At 44.8% G+C, this 17,402-nt stretch overlaps 1 protein-coding gene across 1 annotated transcript; it reads left to right on the forward strand.

Annotated features, from left to right (window-relative positions):
• Window positions 1-3,059: 3,059 nt before the first annotated feature.
• On the forward strand, window positions 3,060-16,796 carry GRP (gastrin releasing peptide). Its single transcript, XM_049901170.1, has 3 exons — window positions 3,060-3,198; window positions 9,636-9,859; window positions 16,533-16,796. The coding sequence occupies exons 1-3, from the start codon at window positions 3,060-3,062 to the stop codon at window positions 16,584-16,586; spliced, it is 417 nt and encodes a 138-aa protein (XP_049757127.1). The 3' UTR covers window positions 16,587-16,796.
• Window positions 16,797-17,402: the final 606 nt, after the last annotated feature.

Genomic DNA, 17,402 nt, shown 5'->3' on the forward strand with positions numbered 1-17,402 from the left:
CCTTTATAGAGGGTGCTGGGGTGGACACAGTGGCCATGTAACAAGCCAAAGGTATGTGTGAATAGACACTCATTTAGCTTTCTCATAACTAAGTCAGTGGCGTTAATCATCTCTCCCTGGCAGGGCTGTGATGAAGATGCTGAAAGGTACAATGAGAAGACATCCAACCAGGATCAATTGTGGCTCATCCAATACTAGCTGAATCAAAGTTGTAATGGTTTTTTTCTCTAACTTGTAGCAATGATTGTCTTGGGGACTGGACTCAGGCTCCTATACCTGCAGGACAATGCATAGCTATTGAGTCACTTCTCTGTGCCCAGCACTGGGCCAGGCACGAGGGATGTAGTCCTGAACAAGATCTATATGGTTGCTGCCCCGTGGGATGCCAAACAAGCCGCATGTCCAAGCCTGAGTCTTAGCGCAGACAGCCTGCGGGCTGGGGAGCTCGGAGCCAGAGCAGAGGTGAATATAGGTGCCTGGGTACCTCCTGGCCTACAATGGAAACAAGAAGCAGCAGGCTGCTGGGACTGGTAGGAGAGTTGTGTTTTCTGTAGAATGGTTTCTATGCTTTAATGATTTTACAGTGGTTTTCCCTCAGTTTTGTGGGGGGGTAACTCCATTTAAAAGATTCTAAAATATGAATGGGGAACCCAAGGTCGAGAAGGGGAGAGTGTTGACATTGGTGGGGTTGGCAGCCAATGTCACAAAACAATATGTGTATAAATTGTTTAATGAGAAACTAATTTGCTCTGTAAACCTTCATCTAAAGCACAATAAAAAAATTAATTTTTTTAAAAAGGAATAAAAAGATTCTAAAATCATCTTGATTGAATTAAGGGGAAATGACTTTTTTTCCCCTACAACTTAATCTGGGGAAATAAGGGTTTAATGCTCCTCTAAAGGCCTGGGGTTGTTGAAGGCATTTAGACCTGAGGATCTCTTAGATCAATTATTCATTCATCATACATTTATCAATCACCACCATGATCCAGGAACCCTGGTGGTGCAATGGTTAAGTGTTTGGCTGCTAACCAAAATGTCGGAGGTTTGAATCCACCAGCTTCTTCAGGGAGAAAGATGTGGCCGTCTACTTTCGTAAAGATTACAGCTTTGGAAACCCTATGGGGCAGTTCTATTCTGTCCTCTAGGATCACTATGAGTTGGAATTGACTCGATGGCAATAGGTTTGTTTTCTTTCTTTCTTAGTTTATGATCCATGTACTCTGCAGGCACACAGAGGAACAAGACCAAATCCTCCTACAGGCAAGCTTGCTGCCAAGTGGGAGGCAGCAAGCCTACAATGATCCCTTACCTGACAATGTAACATCTGCTTATTGACAGAGCCTGGGGATGGCATGCAGAGGTGGGAACCTAAAAGGGATGGGGTTTCGGCCAGGTGTGGACTCTTTCCTCTTGATTTTCACTTGGCTCGTTCCCTCGGGATAGTATTACTATATTTCCTTGGCTACTGTCAGTGATCTTGAAACTAACATTTTTTTTTTTTATATGGTGACCGGCTTTATAGCCAGACCCATGCAGGGAAATTCCTTTCCAAGCCCAAGGATACACAGCCATACAACGTGTACGTGTAGTCATCCCGGAGTGGCACAAATGTATTGAGTCACCAAACACTCAGTGAAAAGTGTGCACGATTTCAACTTCCTGTGAACACTGTCACAGGAACACCATCAACACTGTGTTGACACGGAACACCAGAGACCTACCAGAGAGGCAACTCACCAGCACTTGGTGAGGGACATGCCTGCAGGAACACACAAATACACCACCAGCTCCGGCAGCCAAAACGTGGGCAACAGCATCCTGCCAGGTTCTATTTATTGTTGCATCGCTATGGTGCCCGGCCCCTTTGTATCCATGGCGTTTAGAACCTCAGGAGTTGAGCCGGTCACCTTTCTTCACATCTGAAAACGGTAGAAGAGAGTTAAACAACTCCAGAGGGGTGTGTGACGGCAGTTTGGGGACAGTTAGAGCTTTTTGGCTGGCACTGCCTATGGAAATAGACAAAGAAGCATTATCTTCATCCATTATAAGGGTGCTTGTGAAAGAGTGGATGTGTATAGTGAAAGTATTGCATTGACTCTTTATACACAGAGCTGGTGCTTCCTGCTCCATCTTCCATCTCCTATAAATGGGCAGGAGCAGCCCTAAAAACCGGGGTGGAGTGAGGGTGCTGCTGGTGGTGGTGTGAGTGTGTGTGTGTAAGAGGCAGGCAAGAGTCTGAAAGTCTATGGGCTGGGGTGCTGATAAGGTGGTCTATGGAGGAGGAAGGCCTGGAGAATCAGAACACACACACACACACTCACACACACACACACACAAACCCCATTGCCTGTGGAGGCTATACCGACTCATGGCAACCCCATCCGTGAGTTACAGAGTAGAGATGCTTCACAGGGTTTTCTTGGCTGCAATCTTTAGGGAAGAAGATCACCAGGCCTTTCTTCTGCAGTGCCCCTGGGTGAGTTCCAAGCGATTGCAAACCGCTTGCGCCACCCAGGGACCCCTGGAGAATCTTGAAGCTCTTTCCATAACGGTGCCAAAGCCCTCCAGCAGAGCCGTGCCTGGAGAAGCCATCCGAGGTGCCCACTCCCCTCCGCCCCCCCGCCCCCCGCCCCTCGGCCCCCGCCCCCGGAATCAGGCCGCAGGGTCATTGCTCCCCCTGGCGGGAGCAGGAAGCAGCTACGGCGGGAGGCACCCAGTGGAGCTGGGGAGGGGGAAGTTCACTAAACTGTTGGCGCCAAGGCTTGGAGGGGAGGAATGAATCCCATGTGCGGAAGGAGGACGGACCACCAGGGGCAGGGAGCAGGGGCAGCGCGCACCCAGCCTTGTCATCACTCGGCCGGAGATGGATGGTTTTTCCGGACGCGGGAGGGAGACGTCAGAGCGCCGGGTCCGCCGCGCCGAGCCCCCAGCCCCGCCCGGGCTGCATATAAAGTCTGGCGGAGTGGAGGCGGCACCGCGGCGGCGGCAGCACTCGGAGGTCCCGCTGCTCCCGCGCTCGCGCCAGCCTCGCCGCGCGTTGCGCTCCCCGCGGGACCATGTGCGGCCGCGAGCTCCCGCTCGTCCTGCTGGCGCTGGTGCTCTGCCCCGCGCCCGGGGGACAGACGGCCCCCGCGCCGGCGGGCGGAGGCCCTGTGCTGACCAAGATGTACCCGCGCGGCAACCACTGGGCAGTGGGTGAGTGTCCCCGCGCTCTCATCTCAGGGACTAGCCCCAGGGGCTCCCACCTCAGCTACTCCAGGAACCGGCTCGGGGTGCCGGTGGTTCTACTCTTCTACCGGTTCTCCCCAAACTCCACACCACCGATCCGCAGCCCGGGGAGCCCGTGGGTTCCTCAGCAGCCGCAGGAGCGACTCCAGCAGCGCGGTCCCGTAGTCCTTTGCCACCCTCTTCTCCAGGGCGCCCAAGCCTTCGAGCCGCTGCCCAGACACTCCCCAGGCGGAGGAGGCCACCCAACCTCTGCACATGCTCGACGCCTCCTTGATCAGCCCACTCTTACCCTTTCTGCAAGGTCCCTCCCTGAACAACTTTGGGGAACGAGCCCCTGAGCGCATCCCAATCGCGGGTCCACTTGGTGGCGTCGCCTCCGGTCACCAGGGCTGGAGTCCGGGCTGCGTTTCCGCGCCAGCTCAGCCGCAGGTGCGGGGACCCGGGCTCAGGGCGCTCGACCAGGTTTCAAATCTGGGCAGCGGGCAGCGCCTGCATCCCGCCTCTGCTTATGGTTCTCTGAGTTCTCTCAGTCCTTCTCTTCTTTCTTACAGAGATTGTCTGCCCCTTCCCTTTGCCCAATCCGCCCTCTGTCCGTGGAGCGGGCTCCACGCTCGGTGAACTGAACTGCCCCTGCTTCTCTGCGCGCTGAGCCCAGCTCTTCTCTCTTCCTCTCTAGATCCACGACCCCGCCGCTCCTCTAACTACTCTCCGGCCTTCGGCCAACGACTCCTGCTTTCCCGGCGCAGGATTGGAGGGTCCCTGGTCCCTGTCCCCGAAGTCCCGGCGGAGAGGTCGGCCGGGCAGGTGGAGAGCGCGCACCTCAGCTTTTGGGCTACTGGGAGGCAGGGAGGGGTCCGGCCGCTTTCTGCTCCCCTAACGTCACCGCGGGCTCTCGGCCTCGCCCAACATCACCCCCGGCAAATGCAAAGCGCCCAGCTTCCTCAGAAACTGACTCCCCAGGCCCATAAAGCCAGCTCCAACATTTTCTGGGAAGCTGTCGACCCTTTAAGCAGATTTAGTGTGTGTGCGCGTGTGTATCACTATGTTCTTGGTCATCTACTTAGCAGATGGGGAGGACGTGTTGGAAAGGTACCTGCTAATTGAAAATCAACCATCCATAAATTTTCTGTGCCTAGGAAGAATTTGGAGCCTTGGTGGCGCAGTCGTTAAGAGTTTGGCTGCTAACCAAAAGGTCCGCAATTCAAGTCCACCAGCTGCTCCTTGGAAACCCTATGGGGCAGTTCCACTCTGCCCTATAGGGTAGCTATGAGTCGGAATCGACTGGACTGCAATTTTTTTTTTTTAGGAAGAATTTAGGGGCAGGGGTGGGGCTGGAACAGTCTGACCCTTAGCTGCTCTGTGCTGTGTCTGCCTTTGTCAGAGAAATCAAGAGCTCTGGGTTGGAACAGAGTAGTTTCCATTGTTGTTCAAAAAAATCATTTGCCAAGTCTTAAAGACCCAGGGTGACTGTATTTGTGATTTATGGAGGACATGGTGAACCCAGAGTCTGGTATGCAGGGCAGGGGCTGGGATAGGTGATGCTGAGAAACCTGCATTTCAAGCAGGAGGAGGTACTTAGAAGGTGTTAAGCCAGAGAATTGACACTTTTCTTTAAAAGGGCTTTTGGGAGGTGAGAGAAAGTGGCCATTTCCTGATCCAGCCACCAGCCAGTGGGCTGGAAATGTGGGATGAAACTTCCAGATTTCCAGCCTCTTTTTGCTCTTTCACATTTTTCGTACTAAAAAGGCTAATTATTGTTAGGTAACCCTTGAAAAAAAAATTTTTTTTTTTAACGCTTGCAGGTCAAAGTGAGGATGAGAGTCAGCTGGGAAGCCAAACCAAAAAACCAAACTCATTACTATCTAGTTGAATTCTGATCCCACTGAGCGCGGCTGGTGGGTTCCAGTGCTGACTTACAGGTTAGCAGTCAAGCTCTTAACCACTGTGCCACCAGGGTTCCTTGCTGAGAAGCCAAACCAAACCAAAAGAAAACAAAACCAAAAAGACAGTGCCAAATTATCTTTGGTGCAACCCAACCTTAATTTGCTGTAGCTCCAGAGCTCATCTGCTCCAGGTATTTAGGAGTCTGGCGTTTAATCACCCTTTATGGTGGTTCTTGGGGATCCCCAGCCCTCAAGTATATTGACCAGAGGCAAGCCCAAGCACTCTTATTTATTCTCAGACATACTCGTTTTTCTTTTTCTCCCTTTGCTGGCTGTGTAGAGTTGAGGAGGAGAGAGGGAGGTGAAGCAGAAATGACGTTTGGGCCTGAAAACACTTTGTGGTTAAGATAAAGTTCACTTTGGGTAGACAAGCCCTCTGCTGAAATGTTAATGTTGACAAGAATGAGTGACTGCTAAATTTTTAATTTAGCTTTCCCTATTCCAAGTAAATGTCTATTCCCCTCAATCATGGAAGGCACGCAGTTTAGTTTTCATTATATCCAACTCAATCTACATGGTGGTGCCCAGGAGGAAGCTGTTAGCACACATTTGCAGGTCGATAAGTGATTTTCTTTAGTCCAGCAGAGAGAAACATGCCATAGCAATAGAAGACAAGTCAACACCTTCAAAACTTCATAGATTCTTATCTGGCATGCTGTTCATGAAAATGTTTTGTTTGTGAGATGAAAATACATATCAAAGCCTAATCCTGGTAAATATCTCCTGGGCAGCCGTGAAATGATCCAAGGTGTGATTCTCTGGGGATGTGAGGCACATCTTTGGAGGCCGAATTCTAAAACACCAGGGTTTAACTGCAGGATGGTTTTACATCGTGGGCCTGCCCCAGAAACTGTGAAATATAGTTTGCGTGGCTCCAGTAAGACTAGTTCTTAGAAGAACTCAATACTTCCATCTAGGTCTTGATGCAGTTTTTCCTCAACTGGGATAATTTTCAAGTTTTTGACCTCTAGAAAATTCATTTGCATTTTATACCTGCCCTTTAGAGATATCTTTAAGTGATTAAAAAGGCCAAAACTTTTTTTCTTGGGCCAAAGTTGTTTTTTTTTCCCCCCCAAGTACCTGTCTTTTTATGTATTCTGAGAGATTTATTATTATTGTTATGATATGGACATATGATAAATGAGGACGGGGACAGGTAGGAGTGGGCATCACAACCGTGTTGCCATGGAGATGATTGGTTGGCAGTAGCCAGCTCAAAATTGAAATAGGAGCCAGAGAATGTGTGCTTCCTGGAATGTAATAGATGGCGCTCTTTTATTAATAACCAGTCTCTGGGCCTGAGAGGTTGAACATCACTCACCCACCATTCATGCAAATATTGTACAAAAATTCAGCATAGGGTCCCAAGGATCTCTGTTAAGTCAATCACAGAGTGGAGGACCTTTTTGTCCTTCCATTTCAGGAATGTCCACCAAACTATCCAGATCTGCCAAGAATGAAGTTCTTGTTAATCATATATCCCCGTTGCCTGCCCCTCTGCTTCACTTTCTCATTTGCAGCACCCTAACTAGATGGTAGGCCATTAGGGAGGGCAAGAGTGACTGAGGTCATTACTGGGAGCATCAGGATTCTAACCCTGCTTCCCCATTGTCATGATTCAATTTCCTCCACATAAATAAAGCCAAATGCTTTGCTACTTCCTGGAAAGTTGGGCAAAATCATCGCCATGATGGTTGAAGGCAAGGTTATTGAGTGGACATCAAGACACCAAGTTGGCCAAGCCAGTAAGTGAGGAGCCAGCCATTCAGGATTCTAGTCCTTGAATTGAGACCGTGTTCTCAGTAAGGTCTTGAAATTGTGTGATGTGTTATATCATAAGTGTTAGTAAGCACTCACACTCCAGTACAGGAAAACCTGATTTTAAGGCATCCCAATATTCACAGAAGTCATTTTTCTGAGTCACATCATGAGTCATGATATACTAATATGTGATCCCGATTCCTTTTTATAACATTAGAGAGCCTTTTTGCAGACCATATCCTTAATTCCAGCCTCCAGAATGAGTTTTAACTGCATTATATTCTTAGGAAGTTAAAGGACACTTTGAGGCAATGTAATGTAGTAGAATCTGGGCTGTGAACTGATTTTAATCCTTTGCTTACAACTGAGTGTCCTTTGGCAAGTCTTGCTTTCACTCAACTTATTATGGTGTGGATCAAATGAAACAATCCACATTTAAAATTCTGTAAGCTGAAAGTTGCAATACATATGCAAGCACATTGCTTGGGGAGTACTGAGTTTCTGTTTACGGTGATGGAAGAATCACATTAAGGGAGGGTTGCACAGCCGATTAATGTAATTGCTGTAAGTTGTACACCTGTAAAAAGTTGATTTGGCAAAAGTTGTGTGATAGAATATTTACAACAACAACAAAAAAAGAGCAGCTGTTGAGGCTGCTTATGTACAACCAAACACCCCACAGGATTTGGTTTCTTGGCTTGGAGATTTAGGGTCACACTTTCATGGGACATTCCAGTTAATTGGCCTAATATGCATTTAGTGCTTCTGTTCTACCTCCCTAGTCTGTTGTGTGGTGCCTGGGGTCTTAAAAACTTGCAAGCAGCCATCCAAGGCACAACAATTGGTTTCTATTTGCTTGGAGCAACAGAGGAAGAAGGAGAGTCAGGAATAGGAGGAGGAAATGGATGTTTGGCTAATTGCCTCCATAAGCAACTGCCTCCTTTGCCATGAGACTGGAAGAACCGAATGGTGCCCGGTTACCATTACTGAACATTCTGACCAAAGATTCTATAGAAGAATCCTGATCAAGGAGGGGGTGGGGGATACAGAACAGAATTTCAAATTCTCATAGATTCTAGATTTTCTGGAGCCATGGAGGCTGGATGAACTCCTGAAACTATTGCTCTGAGATAATCTTTAAACTTTAAACCAAAAATATTCCCTGACACCTTCTTAAAATGAAACAATATTTTAATTAGTAAAGAATGTCTGCTTGAGTGTTATGCTCTTTTAAGAACTGTCTACATGGAACCAAAATGCCAATAGCAACTTGAAAGATTAGATAGGAAACTTAGGGGGCAGTGAGTTTATGTTAATGGGGGAGGAATAACTCAGAAAAGGAGGGTAAGAATGGTTGCACAACTTGAAGGATGTTAATTAGGGTCACTGAATTGTACATGCAGATACTCTTGAATTGGTGTATGTTTTGTGGTGTCTATTCTCAACAACAACAAAAATAAATACATATACAAGCAATAAAGTCACAGGAGGGCTCCTCTGTAAAGTCACTGATGGTACACAGAACTTTTGGAAAGAGTCCTCTCAGTTTTCAGTGACAAAACGTCTTTCAAAGGTTATTCGCATGATGTTTGCCTTAAATATTTCTAATCCCAGGCAACACTGGATCCACAAAGAGCTCTTTTCATGTGAGCATTAAATCGAAGGCACCAGAGATTTCTTAATGTTAGAAATTCAAAGGTACTATGAAACCCAATTATAGAGAGACAGGAGAAATCAACTAAAGAAAGTCGGGAAGATACCGTGAGTATATTTAAGCAATGGGCTAATGTGTTTAGAACGCAGATTTTGAATTCCAGGCCTCCTCCCGACCCTGTGTTATCCCCACTTGCATACGTCAATGTCCATGTTCTTACTGGTTTGGCCTCCACGGCAGCTTTTATTTACTTACATGGCTGCTGCATGTCCCTGGAGGCTGTTGATAGAGTATCACTCTCCACTATAGCCATCCAAGGGAAAATTCTACACTTAGGTGGCTGAGAGGTGTTAGTCAGAACTTGTTTTCAATGTGTTTTTCATTACATTCTCAACAAATTGTCACTTCTCGGTGAACTTCAACAAATTGTCACTTCTCAGTGAACTTCCCTAGATTCAATCTCAGCTAAAATTCTGAGAAAGTTTAAGTGACAAAGTCCTTTGGTACATTAGTATTACAGAGAAGGGGAAAACGACGCCTTTTTTTCTTTTCCTCTTAATCACACAAAGAAAAACATTGAGACTTTCTTTTCAGCAGCAATTCAGAATTGCCGGGGAGGATGTTTAAACTCCATCATTCAGGTGGGAATGGAATTTGGTGCACACAGAATTGATGAGAGAATTTTAGCCATGGAAGGTTCCTTAGATTTCATCTAGTGCAAACTATTCATTTTATAGTTGAGAAAGTTAAAATGTGGGAAGGCTAAATGACTTGGCAAAGGTCACCTAGCTAGTTAGTGGAAGTGCTGGGACCACTCACAGGGCTACTGAGTTCTGCAGCTCTGAATTCTGTCCAGTTCATTGCATTTTTGAACACAGAGAAAAATCAGTTATTGATGAACTAAACCCTAATAATAAAATGCTCTTTGTTCGGCTTTTAGGAGGAAGCAGCAAAAAAAAGTTCGTGTGCTTTTTAATTTCTTGTTCATTCATCTCACTCCCTTTGGTAAAATTTGTGGCATTCTGCTTTGGTTTTGTCATTTACAGGGCACTTGATGGGGAAAAAGAGCACAGGAGAGCCCCTGTATGTTGATAAGGGAGGGAACCGGAAGCAACAGCTGAGGGAACGTAAGAAGTGGGAAGAAGCCGCCAGGACTTTGCTGGGCCTCATAGAAGCGAAGGGGAACAGAAGCAGTCAGCCACCTCCACGCAAGCCCCTGGGCCATCGCCAGCCTACCTGGGAGTCAGAGGACAGCAGCAACTTTAAAGATGTAGGTTCCAAACTTGAAGGTAAAACTAATGTACTGGGGAGGCAGGGAGCAGGGTGTTTGGGGAGACTTGGAAGGAGGGGCAGTTAGAGCAGCCAAAAACCAAACCCAGTGCCTTCGAGTCGATTCCGACTCATAGTGACCCTATAGGACAGAGTAGAACTGCCCCATAGAGTTTCCAAGTAGTGCCTGGCGGATTCAAACTGCCGACCCTTTGGTTAGCAAATGTAGCACTTAACCACTATGCCACCAGGGTTTCCAGTTAGAGCAGAGAAGAATAAAATTGTTCATGATGCAGGCCTCCAAGGCCACCACGTTAATTAAGCCAACACCAATGCATGCTAAGCAAAGTAGGAGACGGTTTCCATGTTATCTTCTCCTTTCAACATAATTGGTTATTTTTCCTTTTAGGGCATCAAAAGGGGGTTGGTTCCAAACTCCACTTTAGGACTAAGCAATTATAAATTGATGGAATTCTTTTTTAATATTTATTTTATTTTTTGTTGTAGAAAATATACACAGCAAAACATACACACCCATTCAACAATCTCTACATGTACAATTCTGTGACATTGATTACATTCTTCAAGTTGTACAACCATTCTCACCCTCCTTTTCTGAGTTGTTCCTCCCTCTTTAACATGAATTCACCACCCCCAGCGCTTCCTATCTAGCCTTTCTGGTTGCTGTTGTCAAGTTGTTCCCATATAGATAGTTCTTTAAAAGAGCACAATGCTCAAGGCAGACATTCTGCATTAATCGAGCTAAACTACTATTTGGTTTGAAGACAATTTTAGAGGATATTTTTGGCTTAAGGTTCAAAGATTTTCTCAAGGCAGTAGTTTCAGGGGTTCATCCAGCCTCCATGGCTTCAAAAAGTCTAGATTCCATGACAGTTTTAAATTCTGTTCTGTATTTCCCCCCCTTTGATTAGGATTCTTCTATAGAATCTTTGATCAAAATGTTTAGTAATGGGAGCCGGGGACCATCCAGTTCTTCTGGTCCTATGACATAGGAGGCAGTTGTTCATGGAGGCCACTAGCCACATATTCAATTTTGTCCTCCTATTTCTGACTCTTCTCACTGATAGATTTTTTTTTTTTTAACTACCAGACCCTACCAGAATAGTGAGGCCATAGACTGTTTGTATAAATCGTGGTGAATCTACAAATATTCTTATTTTTTATAAACACAAGGCAGTGGAGGGGAGAGCCTATTCACAGATGTTTTTATAAGACAGCTTTCTTGTTTGCTACCCTTTATACAAACTAGTATTTCCTCGTATTGGTTTCAAGGTTACCTAGTTCAAGTTTCATCCTAATATTTCAAAATTTGGTGAACATATCTGAGGTCAATGGATTTGTTCTATATATGATTTTATAGAGGTCAGGGAAAAATAATGATATCAAACTGGCATTGTTTAGATACAAAGGACAGTAAGTAGGATAAAGGAGAGAATAAAATTTAAAGGAAGAAAGCAAGCAGCTGAAAGAGGAGGTGGTTATTAACTTTAAAGACATTTCTGTGAAATGTATGATAAAAGGCAAAATATGTAATAATCGCAGCAATAGTAATAATAATAGCTCTAAGTGTTTACTATAATGGGCTAAGCAGTTTACCCCCATTTCCTTGGCTTATGCTCCCAGCAGTCTTATGAGGAAGATTTTATTATTCTCTCCATTTTAGAGGTAAGAAAACAGAGATTCGTCACATAGCTTTTAACTGGTAGAACCAGAACAAGAGCCTGGGACACTCTGCTGCCATGGGAGACAACTCTGGGGAATGATCTCATTCACCTGAAACATGAAGGAGGCAGGAGGCAGTAGCAGGCCTTGCTTCTCCATGTTTCTGACAATAAATAATATTGCTTTCCACTCTTAGTGCTTGGAAATCTCCTTCCATGATCTCTAAGTCTTCAAATGATGACCGCTATGCAGAAGGCCTAGGACTAGCTTTGCCAAGCCACTGGCTTTGCCAAGCTTCTTCCCTGGAGTCAGGCTTTGTGTTTCACTGGGTGGTGCAAATGGCTAAAGTGCTCAACTGCTAACCAAAAGGTTGGAGGTTCAAGTCCACCCAGAAGCACCTCAGAACAAAGGCCTGGTGAGCTACTTCCAAAAAACCAGCCACTGAAAACCCTGTGGAGCACATATCTACTCTGACATGCATGGGGTCACCATGAGTTGGAACGGACTCCACGGTTTTTACCCTTTAGTCTACAGTAGGTTTCATATGCAAAATGTGTAATAAAAGTTCATAGTTGCATTAAGCATCAGAAAGTCTCTGGAAGCTTTTACTCAGAAAGAAAATCAGAATTAAATCAACAAAGAGAAAATTAAGTGCCAACCTTGCCCTACGTGAGTCTATTGCAGTGGAAGCCCTGCCCACACCTGTGTTACAGGTGTCCTTCTTCCCGCCCCTCTGTGTTGATAGGCCACACAGTTCTGAGAACGTCGTGAATTTGTGATTGACTTCTCAGCCCCTTGGGCGGCCATGCCGTCTCTTGGCCAACTTCTCTTGGAGTTTCTGGGGGTAGATGTCCAACAGCAGTGCTCTCCTCATTTTCCTGTAGAGTAACAACACTCACCACCGCTAAACCCTCTAAAATAAATTCACACACATTGAAATGGACTAACCCTCCTAGTGGTGTTGTGTGCCATTGGAGGCTAGTCGATCCCAACTCACAGCAACCCCCTGTGACAGAGTAGAACTTCCCCATAGGGTTTACTAGGCTGTAACCTTTACAGGAGCTGATCACCAGGTCTTTTCTCCCTCAGGGTGGCTGGTGGGTTTGAATCACTGACCTTTCTGTTAGCAGCTGAGTGCTTAACCATTGTGCCACCAGGGTTCCTAGTAGGTTTCATAGTACATTCATAAAATACCTACACACACACACACCCATAATCATTTTATTAATCTATAGTTCCTCAATTTTGAACCAAAAAAAGCAATAACCAGCTTGAATTGCTTATTCTCTGAGCCTGCATATCTTTGGCATGTTTTGAAAAATTCAAGGATCAAAATTTTCCCACCATGTTCAGAAGAGTATTCTGTAAACTTTAAAGGTAATCAAAAGAATAGCTCCAAAAGGTCTCTTGAGTAGCAGTGTTGTAGGGCTGAGTGGACAGCCACAGAGAGTGGCTGCCTCAAAGGGGACAATACTTATCTGTGTACAAAATAGGCTGAAAAAAAAAGATCACCATTTTATGATCAGGCTTTGATTTTCTACTATATGTTGTTATGCTTTTTTCTTCTTTTTACAAGTTTGGAAATCCCATCCATTTTGTTCCACCTCAAGTTGAGTAAATTGTCATTTTACACATTGATACCTTTCTTTTGGATATATTTACCAGTCATATGGAAACCCTGGTGGCATGGTGGTTAAGAGCTGCTACTGCTAGCCAAAAGGTTGGCAGTTCAAATCTCCCAGGTACTCCTTAGAAACCGTATGGGGCAGTTTTTCTCTGACATATAGGGTCACTATGAGTCGGAATTGACTTGACGGCAACTGGTTTACCAGTCATGAGAAAAACAAGTTCAACAATCAGTTTAGTCTTTGCACAAACCAAAACAGTTTACAACTCCTCTTGTTTTGGAAATTCTGCCTCAATGAAAATGTCCTCATGAAAAACTGAAAACATCTTACAATTAAAAAAAAAAAAAAATTTTTTTTTTTTTTCTTTTCCAAAAGAGGGAGTTACCATCTTTAAATCTTAAACCTTAAACCAAAAATATTCCCTGAGGCCTTCTTAAAACCCGCTCCTTGGAAACTCTGTGAGGCAGTTCTACTCTGTCCTATAGGGTCGCTATGAGTTGGAATCGACTCAATGGCAGTGGGTTTGGTTTTGGTTTAGTAGAGAATGTCTGCCTTGAGATTATGCTCTTTGACGATCTATCCACATGGGTTCACACTGACAACAGCAAGTTGAAAGATAGAAAACCTAGGGGGCAGTGAGTTTACATTAACCGGGAACAACTCAGAAAAGGAGGGTGAGAATGGCTGCACAGCTTGAAGAATGTAATCAATGGCACTGAATTGTACATGTAGAAACTGTTGAATTGGCATATGTTCTGCTGTGTATATTCTCAACAACAACAAAAATGAAAAAAAATTAAAAAAAAAAAAAAAAAGGAGTTGCCAAGAGACTAGTTCTGTTAGAAACTCATGTATCTCTCAGTGTTAGAACAAAGTTTAATAATTTAGCCTACCATTTCCAGAATTAGCAGCAGGAGTTTTTAGAGGTTGAAGGACGTTTTTTAAAATTAAAAACTATCCACATATGCTTTCCGTTCCCATTTTTAGTAATAAAACAGCAAACCCTGTTGCTGGCTCTCCCAGAGCTGTAGTTAGAAACTCTGAGCATTTTCCTACCTTTTGATGACAAGGATATTTTCTTAATTCAGAAAGATTTAAGTAAATGTGCACAGGATCTCTACCTACTATATCATGGCAAACGAGCTCCAGAACTTCATTAGCAATTACTGCTAATAATTTTCGAGGCTAACCTTAATCTTTCTTTTAACCGTGCCCTCCTCACAAATCCCTTAATTCTATTCTGCAATTAATGGAACTTTTACTCCGTGGTTTCTACCACATGAAACAGTGCTCAGAGCAGCGCCAGGGCTTAATCCATAATCCTGGACGTGGCTGGGGATTGTTTTGAGTTTTAAGGAGGGCTTAAATTGTCCTTTGGGTTCCCTTTGTAATCTGAACCCAGTCCGTTGTTCTCTGCAGCTTTTGGCTTTTTCTTTATTTGGTGGAAAATAAAAAATGGGGCCAGGACATGTACTACTGAGGCTGGTATAGAAAAGGAACAAATGTGCAAGTTTGTCCTCACTTTTAAGGGGCTGCTCTCTCCCATCAAATCGGAAGAGGGAATAGAAAGATATCCTTTCTTAATTTTAACAGTCCCCTGCTAGAAAAGGATTCACATGTAAACTTATTTAGTGATATACAACTCATGGTGACCCTGTACGTTACAGATATAACTGCTTCATAGGATCGTCTTGGCTGTAATCTTTATGGAAGCTGATTGCCAGGCCTTTCTTCCGTGCCATCACTGGGTGGTTTCAAACTGCCAACCTTTAGGTTTGTAGTCAAGGGCAAACCCATTTACGCCTCCCAGGGACCTAGAAAGTTCTTCTTTCTTAGTACTTGAAATACTCTAAAGAAAGCTGCAAATATAGAAGACATGACATGCCATCAGGAATAACTAATAATCCTCTGATTACCCTGACAGCGTCTATGAAGGGGCAGAATGAAGTCAGCCCCCGCCCAAAACCCAACCCACCCCACAACCATTTGTGGGCCTCCAAGTGCTTGATCTTCCTGGGTTACACAACTCTTCTCCTTTCAGCATTACTTCAATTCCCTTGAGCCAAACCTCTCAGCTTCAGTATTTGGAGCCAATGGGGGACTTCCTTGGCTGGTCCCTTTATGACCAGTGGCTTCTATGGCAAGATGGATGGTGGCACCTTCGAACAGGATGGCAGTCCTTAATAGTGCAGCCTGGCCTCATGGAGGAAGCAAAGCTAATTGACCTATGTGGGAATCAAACCCCAGGCCCTGGCCTCATTAGCACACTAGTCAAAACAATTGGGCTGCTGAGCAGGTAATACCTTCTCTGAGAATACTAGGAGTTCCTTTATTAGAAATAAATGGCTGTTGTGGAAGTTGGGGAATCCAAATTGGCAGAGAAGCTGGGGAAAAGTAATAAGCTTCGGTCTGGGTGGAAAGTGTTTTCTCATCTCAGCAGGCGAAGGGTGCTAAATGGAAACAAATAAGTATTTTTAAATTACAACTGCTCCTTCTTTCTTCAGTCTTAGTTAATCCGAGCAGAAGCCACTAGGAGCAAACCACAATAAATTTAGAATGGGCAGAAATCCAAATGAACACCTCTTCCCAAGTTGCCCACATGGCTCCCATTTACAGTCAGAGGTTTATAAAGTGTAACTGTGCAATTCAGAAACTAGCTTCGATTTGTGTAATGAGGCATTGCCAAAGTAAGCAAAGTAAGAATTAAAACCTCATATTTCCTGATAATCCCCTTTCCCAGCGGTTGCTTTAGTAATAAACTACTGAGGATAATGCATTTAATGGCCAACATTGGTCAAAACATACCTAAGCAATCATGGCAGGGTACAAGCTAAGGTGATAGAAGAAAAAGTGGCTCAACATGCAGTGGCTCGGAAAACAAACAAAAAAAGTGGATGTTAATTTCTCTCTCAGGTGAAAGCCGTGATTCTCAAATGTTAACCTGCATCGGAATCACCTGGTGGTCTGGTTAAAGCACAGATTTCTGGGCCCTGCCCCCAGAATTTCTGATTCAATAGGTCTAGGGCACCCAAGAATTTGCCTTTTTAACAAGTTCCCAGGTAATACCCATGGCTTGCTGGGAATGGATCTTTCTCCAGTATTAGATTTCAGAGGAGTCCTTGCGTGGTGCAGATTGTTAAGCACTGGGCTACTAACCAAAAGGCTGGAGGTTGGAATCTACCCAGAAGCACCTCAGAAGAAAGACCTGGCAATCTGCTTCCGAAAGATCACAGCCGTGGAAACCCTATGGCGCACAGTTCTACTCTGAAGTACGTGGGGTTGCCAGGAATCAGAATCGACTCGATAGCAACTGGTTTGGTATCACTAACAATGTTTCCTTAACTCTTCCTAATATGTTTTAAGTTGGCGGACTTCCTGCTCCAGGTGTTCAGCGTGAAGGAAAACACCCACAGCTAAGTGGCTAATGACAGCCTCTCTCAAAGGATCGAAACAAAACCCATGAGAGACTGTTCTACAAACATCAATTCTACCTGATCATCAACGGAATTTCCTTTATGCAAAACACTTAACTGTTCTTGTATCTTTCGACCTTGACTAAATTCATGGTTTTCAAGCAGCGTCTTCTTGTTTGAACTTGTTTGCTGTGAACAATTACCCAAAAAGAGTCTTCCAATTAATGCTCTTTGTCAATTACAGTCAAGCCCCCAGCCTGTTAACCATTCACAATAAAAGCTTAAACACATTTTCCAGAGGGCAGGGACTTCTCTTATTTTTCAAGTTCAAATGAGAGAACAGCGTGGCAGAGATTAACATTAGCTTGATACTGTCCGTGGTCCTCCCCACTGAAGGCCACCTACTGAATCCCTGTAGTGACTTACAGCCTTCCTAGCAGTTCCTGGAAAGACCTGATATTCCTGTTGTCATTGCCATTGGACGGGCTAGGTTGAAGTGCTATTCATCACTTAATAATTCCCATTTCTCCAGCCCTTACCGTGGACCAGGTATTTTGCCTGCATTATTAATATATTCCTTGCAACAATCTGTAAGCTGAGAATTATCATTCCCATTTAACAGATGAGGAAACAGAGGACTAGAGATGCCAGGTGACTTGCCCAAGGTCACATGGTAAGTGGAACTGGCATTCAAACATCCGAAGCCGTCAGATTTAATGGCTTCTGCATCACCTCATTTTTAACCCCCTTTCATAACATTTAAGCCTAGCAAGGAGCAACTGTTGTCTTCAAAATTTCATCACTAGTCTGGGAGGAGTAG

Source organism: Elephas maximus, chromosome 11 (genome assembly GCF_024166365.1).
Source record: "Elephas maximus indicus isolate mEleMax1 chromosome 11, mEleMax1 primary haplotype, whole genome shotgun sequence".
Lineage (NCBI taxonomy): Eukaryota > Metazoa > Chordata > Mammalia > Proboscidea > Elephantidae > Elephas > Elephas maximus.

What these genes read in the sequence shown, in the direction of transcription:
- GRP (XM_049901170.1), top strand. Translation starts at nt 3,060, where the DNA reads ATGTGCGGCCGCGAGCTCCCGCTCGTCCTGCTGGCGCTGGTGCTCTGC. An exon ending in CGGCAACCACTGGGCAGTGG is followed by an intron (nt 3,199 to 9,635) that starts GTGAGTGTCCCC and finishes TGTCATTTACAG; the next exon opens with GGCACTTGATGGGGAAAAAG. An exon ending in ACAGCAGCAACTTTAAAGAT is followed by an intron (nt 9,860 to 16,532) that starts GTAGGTTCCAAA and finishes ATATGTTTTAAG; the next exon opens with TTGGCGGACTTCCTGCTCCA.